At 33.1% G+C, this 14680-nt stretch overlaps 1 protein-coding gene across 4 annotated transcripts in view; it reads right to left on the reverse strand.

The window, feature by feature from the left end:
• Nucleotides 1-412: 412 nt before the first annotated feature.
• Nucleotides 413-14680, reverse strand: part of acj6 (abnormal chemosensory protein 6) — a 102071-nt gene continuing 87803 nt past the window's right edge. For 2 of the 4 annotated variants that reach the window (XM_075300361.1, XM_075300359.1), the window contains 6 exons: nucleotides 7220-7397; nucleotides 6996-7136; nucleotides 6701-6932; nucleotides 4946-5109; nucleotides 4552-4888; nucleotides 413-1411 (listed from right to left, as the gene is read on the reverse strand). In XM_075300361.1, the coding sequence (XP_075156476.1) occupies nucleotides 4827-4888; nucleotides 4946-5109; nucleotides 6701-6932; nucleotides 6996-7136; nucleotides 7220-7397 (777 nt within the window). In that variant the 3' untranslated portion in view covers nucleotides 413-1411; nucleotides 4552-4826. The remainder of the gene's footprint in view (nucleotides 1412-4551; nucleotides 4889-4945; nucleotides 5110-6700; nucleotides 6933-6995; nucleotides 7137-7219; nucleotides 7398-14680) is intronic. The other 2 variants (XM_075300362.1, XM_075300360.1) reach the window with 1 other exon arrangement.

Genomic DNA, 14680 nt, shown 5'->3' on the forward strand with positions numbered 1-14680 from the left:
GATAAAGCGGTAAAATTGGCAGTACTGAAATTGAAATTTTAAAGTAATATGTGATGGGCAAAATATTCAATCTGAAACAAAAGTTTAAAGAAATACCTTGAAAGGTTCGCTAGTTTTTGGCAATATAAAATGTTGAATTTTGCCTTTTTTTGATTCAGTGTATGCACGGGCTACGAAATTCATACGAAACACCATTCGCCATAATAATCATTTCGTCTATTGTCTTCAGAAGACATACCTGAAAAATCGACCAAAACCATATTTGCGGAATTCCCTTGGAACTCTAAGCTTATCGAAGAATTTCTTATTCCGCTGTACACAGTAAAGTAGAATGGTTTTCAACTAAACTTTATTATCCGCTACATTTGGTAATAGTACATCTACAGTTAGTATTTAATTGAAATTAACAAGATAATTTTTTTATATTTATTATTGTTTTTTTTTGTTTGTTTTTGTTAGTTTCATTTTGCTTGTTACATATTTACAAATTTCAATTTGAAAGAAGATGGAAAAAAGAATACTTGTGGATTTGGAATAAAGTAAAACTGCGGTTGGGGTATTAAAATTTATTGCTACTTATGTAGATACAAAACTACTTAAAAGTAAATCTATTAAATTGTTTACTTTTATAATATAATTCTTTCTCTTTAATTTTTATTTTATTCACTTTTTAGCTTTTACATTTTCTTTTATTTATTTGTTTATTTTTTGTTTTTCATATAAAGAATATATGACGTACATAATTTTATATGTACGTATATGTTTCTATACATAGGTATGTATGGATGTCAGTATGTATAGGAATATGTACATACATATCCAAATAGTAAGTTTGTTTGGTTTTTGGTTTTTTGCATTTGTAAATCTAGTATTCTGTACATCTCTAGTCTTAGGAGTATTTTGTAAAAATTTATTAAAAATTTAAAACGGTCTCCATTATGACAGTCATCGATAGATCCGACTAACCAAAGTTTCTTCTGGCCATCGTCCTCATTTGTTATCTCCAAAGGCGACCTTGTCCTCAATTGTTTATAATTAAATTAAATATTAATTGTTATACTTATAGTTTGGCAACAGGTTAAATTCGTTGCATTTCCGAGTGCATGGGTGTGCTTTCATTTGAAGTTCCATCATTCCAGTTTCAAAGAAATGTTCCTCTCTCATGCAGTAGATGTAGGACTTGCACGTACACATACATACATACATACATAGATTGAATGCATTTCAATTAAGTGGCTTGCATGGGTGTGCATAGTACTCTAAAGGAAGCATAGAGACCACGACATTGTTATTCCTTAAAAAAATAAACTTAAAGAGAATTCCAGAAATCCTTGAAGGCTTCCGAATTTGATATACATATTTAATTTCACTATACACATCAATGTCGTAGTTCCCGGGTTTAAAAAATTATCTGTAATGAATAGAAAAAAAAGAGAGAAATGAAAATTCAATTGCTATACTTTGAAAATGAATAAGGATTTCTTCTGTAAACACTGTTTTTCATATATTCAGAAGCAAACAAAAAAATTTTAGAGGTGGAAATTCTTATAAATTCATATAAAATATTTGGGAAACATATATTGGAATGGGGGGGGGTCTACCGTGGTGCACTGGTCAAACCCAGTTTCGACCAAAAATCAAAAAGTTTTTCAGCGGAGAACTATCCCCTCTCTCTGCTGGTGACATTTCTGACCGTTTGGGAGCCACAGTGGTGCAATGGTTAGCATGCCCGCCTTGTATACACAAGGTCGTGGGCATAAGCGTAGGAAGGCCTCTGGGGAGGGGGCTTAGACCCCCCCAGAAAAATTTTAGCCCCCCCCCAGAATTTGAAAACCTATTTACGATTTTACATTTTTCTAAAAATTAAACAAGTATATACAACCGCACAAAGTTTCCGCTTGGTTGTGGTAGCAGTTGCCGATGGCAATGTTTGAAATCTGATATTTATAAAATAAATCTGTGGTTGAACTTTTGATTTAGTTGAATAACTAAAGCTCCTTTATTATTTTGTTTAGTCTGGTTTAGTCAATTTAATTAAAAAATAGTAATTGATACTATTCTTTCATAAATTAATATCTTAATAATGCTGCAAAAAAGCATAGCCAAAAAGAAGTGAAAATCTTCTTTTTGGGTCCGGAAGTGGTGCAAAATTGGCGGAGAAGCGATGAATGTAATATGAAATTGTCATAGAACGAATGTCCACCGTTTCAAAAGCCGTTGAAATGAATTTGCATCACTTCTTAAGTTGTGATCCAAATTCAGTGTTTTGAATGTGAATTAAAAAATTTTGTTTTGTTTTCCCAAATAATTAATTTTTATATTTTTTATGATTTTTAATGCATTCTAACGCTTGTTTGAAACGTTTTCCCTCGAATATTTTCAAAAATTCTATAAAAATTTCTATAATGAATTTAGCATTTTTGTGGCAAAATTTGAATAATTTGTACCATTTTATTTATTCTTACCTTTTTTAAAAGAAAAATTACGCATTAAAATATGAAAAAATGAAGTAAAAAACTTCCTGTGCAGTTAAAATAATTAACTTCTTTGTGAGGACATTTTTGGAAGTGCTTTTAAAGTTGTGACATTAGAACAACTCCCAATTTTTTTGCTGGGAAAAGTGTGGAACTACTTTATTTGCTTTATTATAAATTAATTGTCGAGTTATTTTGATGCCTATATTGTTATTCATTTTTATGAAATAAAACATTAATTGAACCTATAAGTTCAGTATATAAATTTTCAGCTAGGGGGGCTATAGCCCCCCCTAGGAAAATTGTCTAGCTACGCTAATGGTCGTGGGTTCGATTCCTGCTTCGACCGAACACCAAACAATTTTTCAGCGGTGGATTATCCCACCTCAGTAATGCTGGTGACATTTCTGAGGGTCTCAAAACTTCTCTAAGTGGTTTCACTGCAATGTGGAACGCCGTTCGGACTCGGCTATAAAAAGGAGGAATCGGGCAGCACTCAGTGATAAGAGAGAAGTTCACCAATGTGGTATCACAATGGACTGTATAGTCTAAGTGAACCTGATACATCGAGCTGCTACCTAACCTAACCTAACCTAATCTCTGACTGTTTCAAATCTTCTCTAAGTGGTTTCACCGCAATGTGGAATGCCGCACAGTGGTTCCAAATCGCTTTTTTTAGGAAATAATTCTGCAACTTTTGAACGGATAAAGATATCAACATAATTTCTTCTGTGTGTGAAAGCTGAGGTGTTTTTCTCTAAGTTTGCATTTGTGGGTCCCTAGTGGGTCCACGGGCTGACCTGTAGGCGTTGAAAGTTGGTCACCTCGGGGGTATGAAATTTCGTTTTAGCTGTCAACTCCGCTATTTTGAAACGATTTCTGGCTTCTGCAGTAACACCGGATTTTGCCAATATTTTACATGGCCCCAGAAGCCAAAGTTTTGCTTAGATTTGCTTGAACTTCTGCACGAGGAGTCCATTTAGTAGAACCCCACATAAATCGACTCTCCCAATATGGGATTTTGAGCATCGCAATTGTTGTCCGATTTTCCTAAAAATTGGAAATCTATATATAGGTTTATAGGCCCATAACTAGGTATGCTGAATGTGATGTGAATCGGTCCATGTTTAGGTATATCTCTCATATAGACCGATATCCCGTTTTGACTTTTTGAGAGTCTAGAAACTGCAATTTTGATCAGATTTGTCTGAAATTGAAAATCTAGAGGTATTTTACAGGCGAGCGAATATGGTGTACATCGGTCTATGTTGTGCTATAGCCCCCGGTCTAGACATCGTAATTTTTGTCCGATTTACCTGAAATTGGAAATATAGAGGTGTTTATGTGCCGAATATGGTGTGTATCGGTCCATGATTTGATATAGCTCCCATATGGACCAATCTATCGATTTTAATTCTTGTCAGTCTACCGGTGTAACTTCTTGAGGTGATAGATCAGTGCGTCGATCATCCAAATTGTACGACTCTAGGAGTAAACCTTCTAAAGAATTTTTTACATCAGATTTTCTTGCGCTCTTATTCGAGATTCCTGCACAACAAAAATTGTTCTTATAAATCCAAGATCCGAAGTCGGCTCCATATGTAAAAACTTTAAATTTAACACCAGCGTAACATTTGGACCGATCAGCTTGCTAATGTATCTGTGATCAAATCCACCCTCCTCAAATTCTATGTATCCAAAATTGGTCCACTATGACGAAGAGTTTTATAAGGAAACTATAATATTTGATTCATGATGGTGGGTATTTAAGATTCGACCGGCTGAACTTAAGGTCGAACGAATTTTCTGTTCATCAACGTAACCTTTCGTACTATTAACGAATATTTTCATTGTATTAATGAAAATATTTCGTTATATCAATGAACATTTTTTGTTCTCTTAATTTTAATGAAATTTTCTTTTCAGAAGCAATCAAATTTAAATGGGCGATTCTTCAATATATGAAAAACATTATTTTTTGTCTGTCTATAGAAGAAGAGATGTTAGTGCTAAGGGGTATAGAAGAAATGTTTGAGATGTACGATCTTTCTTTGTTTGTCATAAGTGAAAAATTTACCATTAGTTGTAATGTTATTGCATTTGATATGTTGGTCCATTGTTTGCTTTGATCGTTCCATAAATAATCGCATTTGATTGTTGGCATCATAAAGAGTGTGAGTCCATGAAGGCGGTCTTCGAAGTGGGTTATAAGTGCACGCTCTCTGGTGTCCGTCTTCATGGTCATCATGGTTAGGGGGGTGCTCACGTCCTCGTCTAGGGGCTTCTTTGGTGTTAGAGGTGGTGTTGTTGGGTGGAAATCTACATGTAGTGGTCTCCAGGAAACATCGGCTATCAGTAACCAAACCCCGCAGATCCGTGTCCAGTCATCGAGGGTGTAACACTGCTAACTATACCTAATTGTGTTGTTGTATTAGTTGAATGTCATTGTTGTTGTGTTGCAAATTTCATACGTTTTTGTTTTTGTCTCTGATTACAAAACCAGACTCGAACCACATTCTTCTTCAGGTCCAACTTCTCAGCAATGGCAGCTATCTTCTCACCAGATGGTCTCGGTTGAACGGCAAAGTACGCTTCCAGAGATCGCTTTTCAGGTGCCGCAATGGAAGTCCTTTTTCTTGAAAAAAGACTCGATATAGATTACTTTAGAAAAACAATTATTCCAATATCACTATACTCTATATGAAATTTATGGCTACTATAGCTTGTCAGTCAGTTTGTATTATTCTCGATCTGTTTAGTTAATTGTATTACGTTTGTGATACATTTGGGACGATATTAAGATTGCTTAGGTTCAACGCTGGTTTAGCTTTCAGAGCCATCTGACGGTCCATAATAGCATTCTTATGAAAATGAGTCAAGTGGCGGTTGCCAAAGTCGGTAGAATTCTACCAAAAATGGTGAATTTTTTTGGTAGATTGGTAGAATTCTTGATGTTTTGGTAGATTTTGAAAAATATTCCTCTCCAAAAATTTTCTATAGAAATAAAATTTTGACCAAATTTTCTACAGAAATAACATTTTGACAATTTTTTTATAGAAACAAAATTTTGACAAAATTTTCTATAGAAAGAAAATTTGACAAAATTTTCTATAGAAATAAAATTTTGGCAAAATTTTCTATAGAAATAAAATTTTGACAAAATTTTCTATAGAAATAAAATTTTGGCAAAATTTTCTATATAAAGAAAAATTTTACAACATTTTTTATAGAACCAAAATTTTTACAAAATATTCTATAGAACTAAAATTTTGACAAAATATTCTATAGAACTAAAATTTTGACAAAACTTTCTATAGAAATAAAAATTTGACAAAATTGTCTGTAGAAATAAAAATTTGACAAAATTTTCTACAGAAATAAAATTTTGACAAATTTTCTACAGAAATAAAATTGTTTGGCAGTTTGGCAGGTAGAATTTTCTCCAGTCTCGTTAGCTGAGTTAACGAGTGAACGTATGTGTGGTCTTATGACACAGTCGAAAGTTTGATATTATTTTATGGGGGAAACAGAAAGAGAATAGTCATATGTAATGTGATGTTAATTAGAAGAGGCGAATGTAGAATGTCTGTTTAGAATTTTAGCATATCATCGGTTACAGTCCCGCTTTTAAAACGTAACGTAACGTAATTTGGGTTGGAATACAGATACTGAGGGATTGGAGTTCATAATAAAAAAAAAAAAACATAGAACGAGAGAAAAAGTATGTCTGTCGTCATGAGGCTGAGCTGAACCCAATCCTATTTTTAACATAACCATTTGGGAAACGGGGAGTTAAAAGAAATCCTTGACGTTTGGTCAGTGTCTGGTCCCTCTCAAGAATACTGTTGATATTCTATGAGCTGTTCCACACTTTTGTTAGGTGATGCCATGCTCTGTGACAAGATCGCTTTATAATGAACTGCAAATATAATCGAGTTGTACTCTGTATGATGTATGAATCGCTTTAACTGAACAGATCTAAGCTTTGGTCTCAAAAATGTTTTAAGAGTATAGTGACATATTGGGTAAAATTTTGGGCATACTCCAGTGTTCCATGTGAATCACATGGCAACGAAATGCTACGTTTCCAATATCATTCAAATACATTTTTATTTTATTAAATTTTCATTACTGAGGGCATATGCAATTGATAGGCTCACTGGAGTTGCGATGCTCTCTTAATTTCTGAATTGCGATGTATTGACATTAACCAGAACGCTGTCTACCTTTTCTTTTCGCCGGCAGGAAGTACACTCGGTGCATCAGGATCTCGCCGTTTGTTTTTCGCTTGAGCCTCCGCTTCCTCAAGCCAGGCTTGTAAGATAGGCTTTAATGCAATCATGTTATTGTGTGATAGTGTGAGACTTTCAAATCGACATATTGTACTTTGTGAGAGGGCCCCTACTCCAGGTAACTTTAAATTCGCTAGTGCTTTTCCAACATCGGCTTGTGTGACACCTAGATTTTGAAATAGTTTTATTAGTCACACTCTTCCGGATATCAATCCATTCCAAAACATACCCAGTTTTATTCGACGCTGTTTAAATCTTTCGGCAAATGCCTCCAGCTCTCTAGGATCTGTATCGGTGTCGGGATGTAGACCCGCTGCAGCAACTGCTGCCGTTATCACAGGATGATGTACCGCAGAATGACCATGATGACCTAAAGAGCGAAAGAGAAAGATAGTCGATACAATGAATAAATATTCGAACGAAAACGATGGTCAAAACAATGACCCCGCTTACCCGTTGAATGTCCACTTAAACCGCTCGGATGATGATGTGACATCATGTGGTTCATACTGTGGTAGGATCCATGTAAATGCTGGTGCGTAGGTGTTAAAGGTGTTTCTGATATGGGAGCAAGCGTAGTCATCGAACCCGTCGGATCCAACATGTCTAACTGATCCATTGAATGATGCATCTGAAAAATACAACAAAAAAATATTATATGAAATAGATAGCCTGCAATTTGGAATCTAGTATTCTCTTTGGCCTTTGGATGGAATTATTCCCAGCATTGTAAAACTTGTTTAGTTGCAGCCCGATATTTCAGGCTCACTTAGACTATTCGTCCATTGTGTACACAGTAGTGAACTTATCTTTTATCACTGAAATATTTATCACTGAGTGCTGCCCGATTCTATGTTAAGCTCAATGACAAGGGACCTTCTTTTTATAGCCGAGTCCGAACGGCGTTCCACATTGCAGTGAAACCACTTAGAGCAGCTTTGAAATGCTCAGAAATGTCACCTGAAAAAAATTTGGGGTTTGGTCGATTTCTGAGTGTGTGTCACTGACAAGCCCTTGGGACAAAAGACGGCACTGGATACTAGCCAAACATCAAAAATATTTTGACACAAGAAAACAACTATAAAAGGAGATTTACACTGGGGATGCTACACTGAACGAGGTCAAAGAATTTTGCTTAGCATAGGGGACACTTTTCTCTGATATAAATTTTTTTCCTCGTCAATGAAGTCGTTTTGTCCTTACACCCAGAAAAAAGTGCCTTCGAAACCAAAGGAAAAAATATTCATCAATTTAGTTTAGCCATTTTATTTCCATTAAGTTAAACTTTTGTGTAAAATAATAAAATATACATGTTTCAGTAAATAAATCCTAAACTGAAAGCAGTTAGGAATAGTTCATTAACTAAATAGAATAAGGAATGGAATTTTACTAACACTGTTTTCTTCGCTGGGTATAAGAATTTACTACTGAACAAGAAAATTTTATTCACTGATGACAAAGCATTCGTAAAAATAAACAAAATCCGAACTAAAACCAAGTTTCCTCAAATTTAGTAAAATTTCTTATGAAATGATAATTCTGACTTCCTTTATTATAGAAAGCTTATCATACACACAAAAAAAAATTTCTGATTCAATCACGAAATTAATTGATCCAATTAATTTTTTAATTGAAATGTCTTCAATCACGAAAATGATAGTATCAATCACAGTTTTAATTGGGCATAGAAAAAATTCTTGATTAAAAAATTAATTGATGTTATTAGCAATTTTCAATTAATTTTTTAATTGATTCAATTAAAAATTTAATTGATTTTGAATGCAAACCCCAATTAATTTTTTATTTAAAAAGTTAACTATTTTCAATTACTTTCTGAAATGTTCATCACTTTTTTTAACTGACTTAGTCTTCCGAATTTGATTAAAACGTTAATTGTATCAATTAATTTTTTAATTAAAAATTTTAAAATTTTTAATCATTGACTTAATTAATTTAATGTTTCTATCTTGATTAAAAAGTTAATTGTATCAATTAATTTATTAATTGAAAAAACATTCACCTTCAATTAACTTTTTAATTGGAAATATTTTGGTGAAATTTTTTTCTGTGTACATACGAATAACACTTGGCATAGAAAAATATTTTAGTTAATTCATACTATGAAGTATTCAATCCTTTCAAAACTTAAGGGAACACACTTGTTAGAATATAGGAAATTTTCCTATATTTCTTTTATCTACCTGCAATCGATACCTGTCATCGATGTAATCGATATGTTTGCGCGTGTGTTGTTTTTTTAGTTGGAATCGCGTTGTTATGGTATACGGAGAGATTGCTAAAAAATAATAAAACAACAAATAAAATTTTCGTTTTTTGAAAATTATTGAACATAAATAATAATAAGTCTATCAATGTTCGTGATGTTGTATAAACAAAGAAAACACCAACATTTTGGAATCAATTATCAGGTAATATTCAGTGACACTAACCTTTTGTGAAAAAATTGGTTTATGATTTTTTTATATTTGTAGGTATTGAAATTGTAAAAGGAGGACAAAATCGTTACGCAGCAATTTATTAAAAGTGAAATGTACAAGAAAAAGAAAAAAAATTACGTTTCACAGTGGAATAATAAACTAATATTTCAAGGCCAATCGATCCTGTTGATTCTTAATGAATATATTTAATATATTAATAAAACATGTATTTTATTGAAGAAAAAATTATATAGGCAATTTATAAAATTGTATTTAAAAACTAAGGTAAGCAGTTCTAATTTTGAAATAAAAGGTTTACCACAAATATGTAAGATTTGTCCAAATGAATGAAAAGAGATCAATAAAATCATTCATATATGAATTCAATTCAGTTAAATTCTTTCATTCTGTAGTATAGTGGTACAAAAAAATAGGAAAATGTTAACTAATATATGGAATGCATTCTACCTAATTTCGACGAAAATCACATCGTTCAAAAAAATAAAAATGTCTTTGGCGCTATACGAAGTTCAACTTTCTTCACAATGAGCTCATTTTAACTTAAAGAAGGGGTCACTTTTTTCTGGGAGTATAGTTGTGATTCGAGTAAAATTTGGGTATCCTAACATGAAAGAAAATTTCGTTTTACTAAGGTTAACTTGGCTTTAATACTTCTGAAAAAATCTTCAAAATTAATGAAATCGTCTTTAAATTTGTTGGCTTTTTACATCATGGCTACAAAGACAAAATCGTTTAAAAATAGGCGATGTTTTTTAACACTTTATTTTAAAGGCGTCTTTTACTTGAAATATAGCATAATTTTTAATTGCAATCGAGTCGAATTTGGAAATTTATATTGTCGTTAACAAATTTTGGACATTGATAGCACGTGAAGAAAAAAGCTAAAAAACACAATATATTAAAATATGTTTCCTAGAATCAAATAGGCAAAGCTCAAATTTAAAGAGAATTCTGCCCTTACTTCAATTATCACCTTCTTTGGCTCGTAATCAATACAAGCAAGTAAGGAAAGCCTAAAGTCGGGCGGGGCCGACTATATTATACCCTGCACCACTTTGTAGATCTAAATTTTCGATACCATATCACATCCGTCAAATGTGTAGGGGCTATATAAATGTTTGTCCCAAATACATACATTTAAATGTCACTCGATCTGGACAGAATTTGATAGACTTCTACAAAATCTATAGACTCAAAATTTAAGTCGGCTAATGCACTAGGATGGACCACAATGTTAGTAAAAAAAAAATATGGGAAACATTTAAATCTGAAGCAATTTTAAGGAAACTTCGCAAAAGTTTATTTATGATTTATCGCTCGATATATATTTATTAGAAGTTTAGGAAAATTAGAGTCATTTTTACAACTTTTCGACTAAGCAGTGGTGATTTTACAAGGAAAATGTTGGTATTTTGACCATTTTTGTCGAAATCAGAAAAACATATATATGGGAGCTATATCTAAATCTGAACCGATTTCAACCAAATTTGGCACGCATAGCTACAATTCTAATTCTACTCCCTGTGCAAAATTTCAACTAAATCGGAGTTAAAATTGGCCTCTGTGGTCATATGAGTGTAAATCGGGCGAAAGCTATATATGGGAGATATATCTAAATCTGAACCGATTTCAACCAAATTTGACACGCATAGCTACAATGCTAATTCTACTCCCTGTGCAAAATTTCAACTAAATCGGAGCAAAAAATTGGCCTCTGTGGTCATATGAGTGTAAATCGGGAGAAAGGTATATATGGGAGCTATATCTAAATCTGAACTGACCAATTGTAGTGCAAAATTTCAACCAAATTGGGTAAAACTCTCGCTTCTGGGGCCATATAAGTCCATATCGAGCGAAATATATATATGGGGCTATATATAAATCTGAACCGATTTCTTCCAAAATCAATAGGATTCTATTCTGAGCTAAAACACATACTTGTGCCAAATTTGATGTCGATTGGACTAAAACTGCGACCTAGACTGTGCCACCGTGGTGCAATGGTTAGCATGCCCGCCTTGCATACACAAGGTCGTGTGTTCGATTCCTGCTTCGACCGAACACCAAAAAGTTTTTCAGCGGTGGATTATCCCACCTCAGTAATGCTGGTGATATTTCTGAGGGGTTCAAAGCTTCTCTAAGTGGTTTCACTGTAATGTGAAACGCCGTTCGGACTCGGCTATAAAAAGGAGGTCCCTTGTCATTGAGCTTAACATGGAATCGGGCAGCACTCAGTGATAAGAGAGAAGTTCACCAATGTGGTATCACAATGGACTGAATAGTCTAAGTGAGCCCGATACATCGGGCTGCCACCTAACCTAACCTAACCTAGACTTTGATTACAAAAATGTGTTCACGGACAGACGGACATGGCTATATCGTCTCAGGAGCCCACTCTGAGCATTTTTGCCAAAGACTCCTTCTTCTCCTTCTGGGTGTTGCAAACATATGCACTAACTTATAATACCCTGTTCCACAGTGTGGCGCAGGGTATAAAAATGTAGGGACAAAATCTTTGGAAGCGGGTATGCTTTTTTTCAGTGTACATATTATAAATGTACTGTAAAAAGACGAATGCATTTTATGACTGATACGGATCATTATAGAAATATGTTATTTTATAAAAATATAGAAAGAATAATTAGATTTTAGTTGTAAATGTACACTAAAAAACCTGAACTACTTATGTTATTTCACTAAAGCCAATTTAACTTTTTGTTAGTTCATGGAATTATCAACATATATTTGGGAAAAGTTTCCTTTTCTCTTATATTTTTTTGCGTACGTTAGTTAAATGAACTAAACAACGGGAAAAATTATACACAAATAAAGCATGAAGAATTACTAAATTCGTAATTCATTATTTCTTTAAATGTGTAAATTTTACTACAAACGCGCCCGTCTTGAACTTCTTAAGGCACTAAAGACATTCTTGCAATTTTGAACTCCAATTGTTTCCTTCAAACTACAAAATTTTCTTTAACATGTTAAAAAAAATAATTACATTTAACAAATTTCCTTGAATTTGTCGAAAAACATTTACTTATTTTTGTGATATCGTCGTGATGTCAGCGTTTGCAATATTGTTTAGTTACAATTTTCTAAAAATAATTTAAATTTTCTAAAATTAACCAAAATTTTTCTTCATGGTGGGTTCACTGTTTTTTCGGTATACTCTGTTGTGAATTAGTTCATTGGCTTTAATATCAGTATTTTGTCGAATCTTCACTAAAAAAATATTGTCGTAAGGCCAAAGAAGGTAGAAGTCGCATTCGGATATAAAGTTTTTTCCTCGGATATAAATTTTTTTCCTTGTCCAAAAGTCCATAAACTTTTCATTGTAGTCGTTTTGTCCTTAAGTTAAAATTTGATATTTTAACATGAAAGTAAACTTCGTTTTACTAAGGTCAACTTGACTTTAATAATTTTGAACAGTTCTTTAAAACTAATGAGATCACCTTTAAGATTGTTGACTACAAAGCAAAAAGCGTTCAAAAATAGGAGATGTTTTTCAACACTTAAATTTAAAAACGTTTCTTACTTGAAACTTAGCAAAATTTCTATTTGAAGTCGATTCTGAGTGTGGAAATTTAAGTTGTCGATAACACGGTTTTAAAGGACTTTAATAGTACATGAAGGATAAAATTGAAAAAAAAAAACCAAATAGATTAAATTTGTTTCCCAGACTCAAGTACCCAAAACTTAAATTTATAAGAGAATTGTGTTTTAAAATATCATTAGATCAATTCTCCGCTTCTTTGGCTCAGAATCAATATCAAAATCATTAGTGTGTATATACAAAATCTTTGAAACTGGGAATGTTTTTTTAGTGTTGAGATATTTTGTTAACTAAAGGTGGGATTAAGTTCAAGTTTAGCCTAAATCTAAAATCGGAAATTTATCATTAAAAACAGTTTAAAATTATACCCCCTTTGATGCAAATTTTATTAAAACTAGATGGGGAATACCCTAGAATACCCTAGAATGTAATCGTGAAAAAATGAAAAAACTCGAACTTAATACTCACCTTAATGTGTTAATTGTTTTCTGTTATTTGTTAAAGTAATTACTCTGAGGACGAGCATCGGAGATGTTTCGAAATATTGGATATATTTGAATAAAATTACAACAACAACATCTGCTTTTATTCCCATGACCTAGAGCTGAACTAAACAAACATAATTTCTTAAAATTTATAACTTTTGTCACAAATGCGCCAATCTCGAACTTTTTTATATTTTTGGTTCGAAGTTAAGGAAAACATTTCTTACTGTTATAATTTGGGTTTTTAACTGGCATTTATTTGTACGTGAATAGCGATGTTACTATGTTACATGTTCCCCGTGAAAAAGTAACATTATGATCTAGGGCGACAGTTTCTATATTTCTCTTTAAAGGACTGTTCGTACAGACAGACTAAGGTTTGAGAGTTAACACCTGTCTGACTGATGGTTCAACCCATGATGTGATAACAAGATGGCATCCCTGCCATAAATTTTTTTTATAAAATTATTCTCCAAACGTCTTGTCGGTCTTCTAATATTTTCAAATATCGGTAAATTTTATCAGAGACGTTTTCTATATTTCTCTTTAAAGGACTGTTCGTACAGACAGACAAAGGTTTGGGAGTTAACACCTGTCTGACTGATGGTTCAACCCATGATGTGATAACAAGATAGCATCCCTGCCATAATTTTTTTTATAAAATTATTCTCCAAACGTCTTGTCGGTCTTCTATTATTTTAAAATACCGGCAGCCACCGTGGTGCAATGGTTAGCATGCCCGCCGTGCATACACAAGGTCGTGGGTTCGATTCCTGCTTCGACCGAACACGAAAAAGTTTTTCAGCGGTGGATTATACCACCTCAGTAATGCTGGTGACATTTCTGATGGTTTTAAAAAGCTTCTCTAAGTGGTTTCACTGCAATGTAGAACGCCGTTCGGACTCGGATATAAAAAGGAGGTCCCTTGTCATTAAGCATAACATGGAATCGGGCAGCACTCAGTGATAAGAGAGAAGTTCACCAATGTGGTATCACAATGGACTGAATAGTTTAAGTGAGCCTGGTACATCGGGCTGCCACCTAACCTAACCTAACCTAAATACCGGCAAATTTTACCAACAATATTCTATTAGCAGTGAATAAGGACAATGAATAAACAATACTCTGGCTATGACGATTTTCCACTTAAATAAAAAAAATATAAATACTTCCGGTGTAACCGGAAGTTATAATTATTTACTTTTGTAGGATAAACATTTTTCAAGAAAGGGCTCTACCTATCCTATTTTATCACGGCTCAATCCAAGATTTTTAGAGAAGGGATAGATATTCTTAGTAAATGAAAAATACGTTCATTCTAAAACTCGTCGCTGGCTTCCAAAGGTATTCAACATTTAGTTACCTAAGATCGTGTTTTATACTGAAAAAAGTTTAATTAAAATGGAAAATA

This window comes from Haematobia irritans, chromosome 3 (assembly GCF_050003625.1).
Source record: "Haematobia irritans isolate KBUSLIRL chromosome 3, ASM5000362v1, whole genome shotgun sequence".
Lineage (NCBI taxonomy): Eukaryota > Metazoa > Arthropoda > Insecta > Diptera > Muscidae > Haematobia > Haematobia irritans.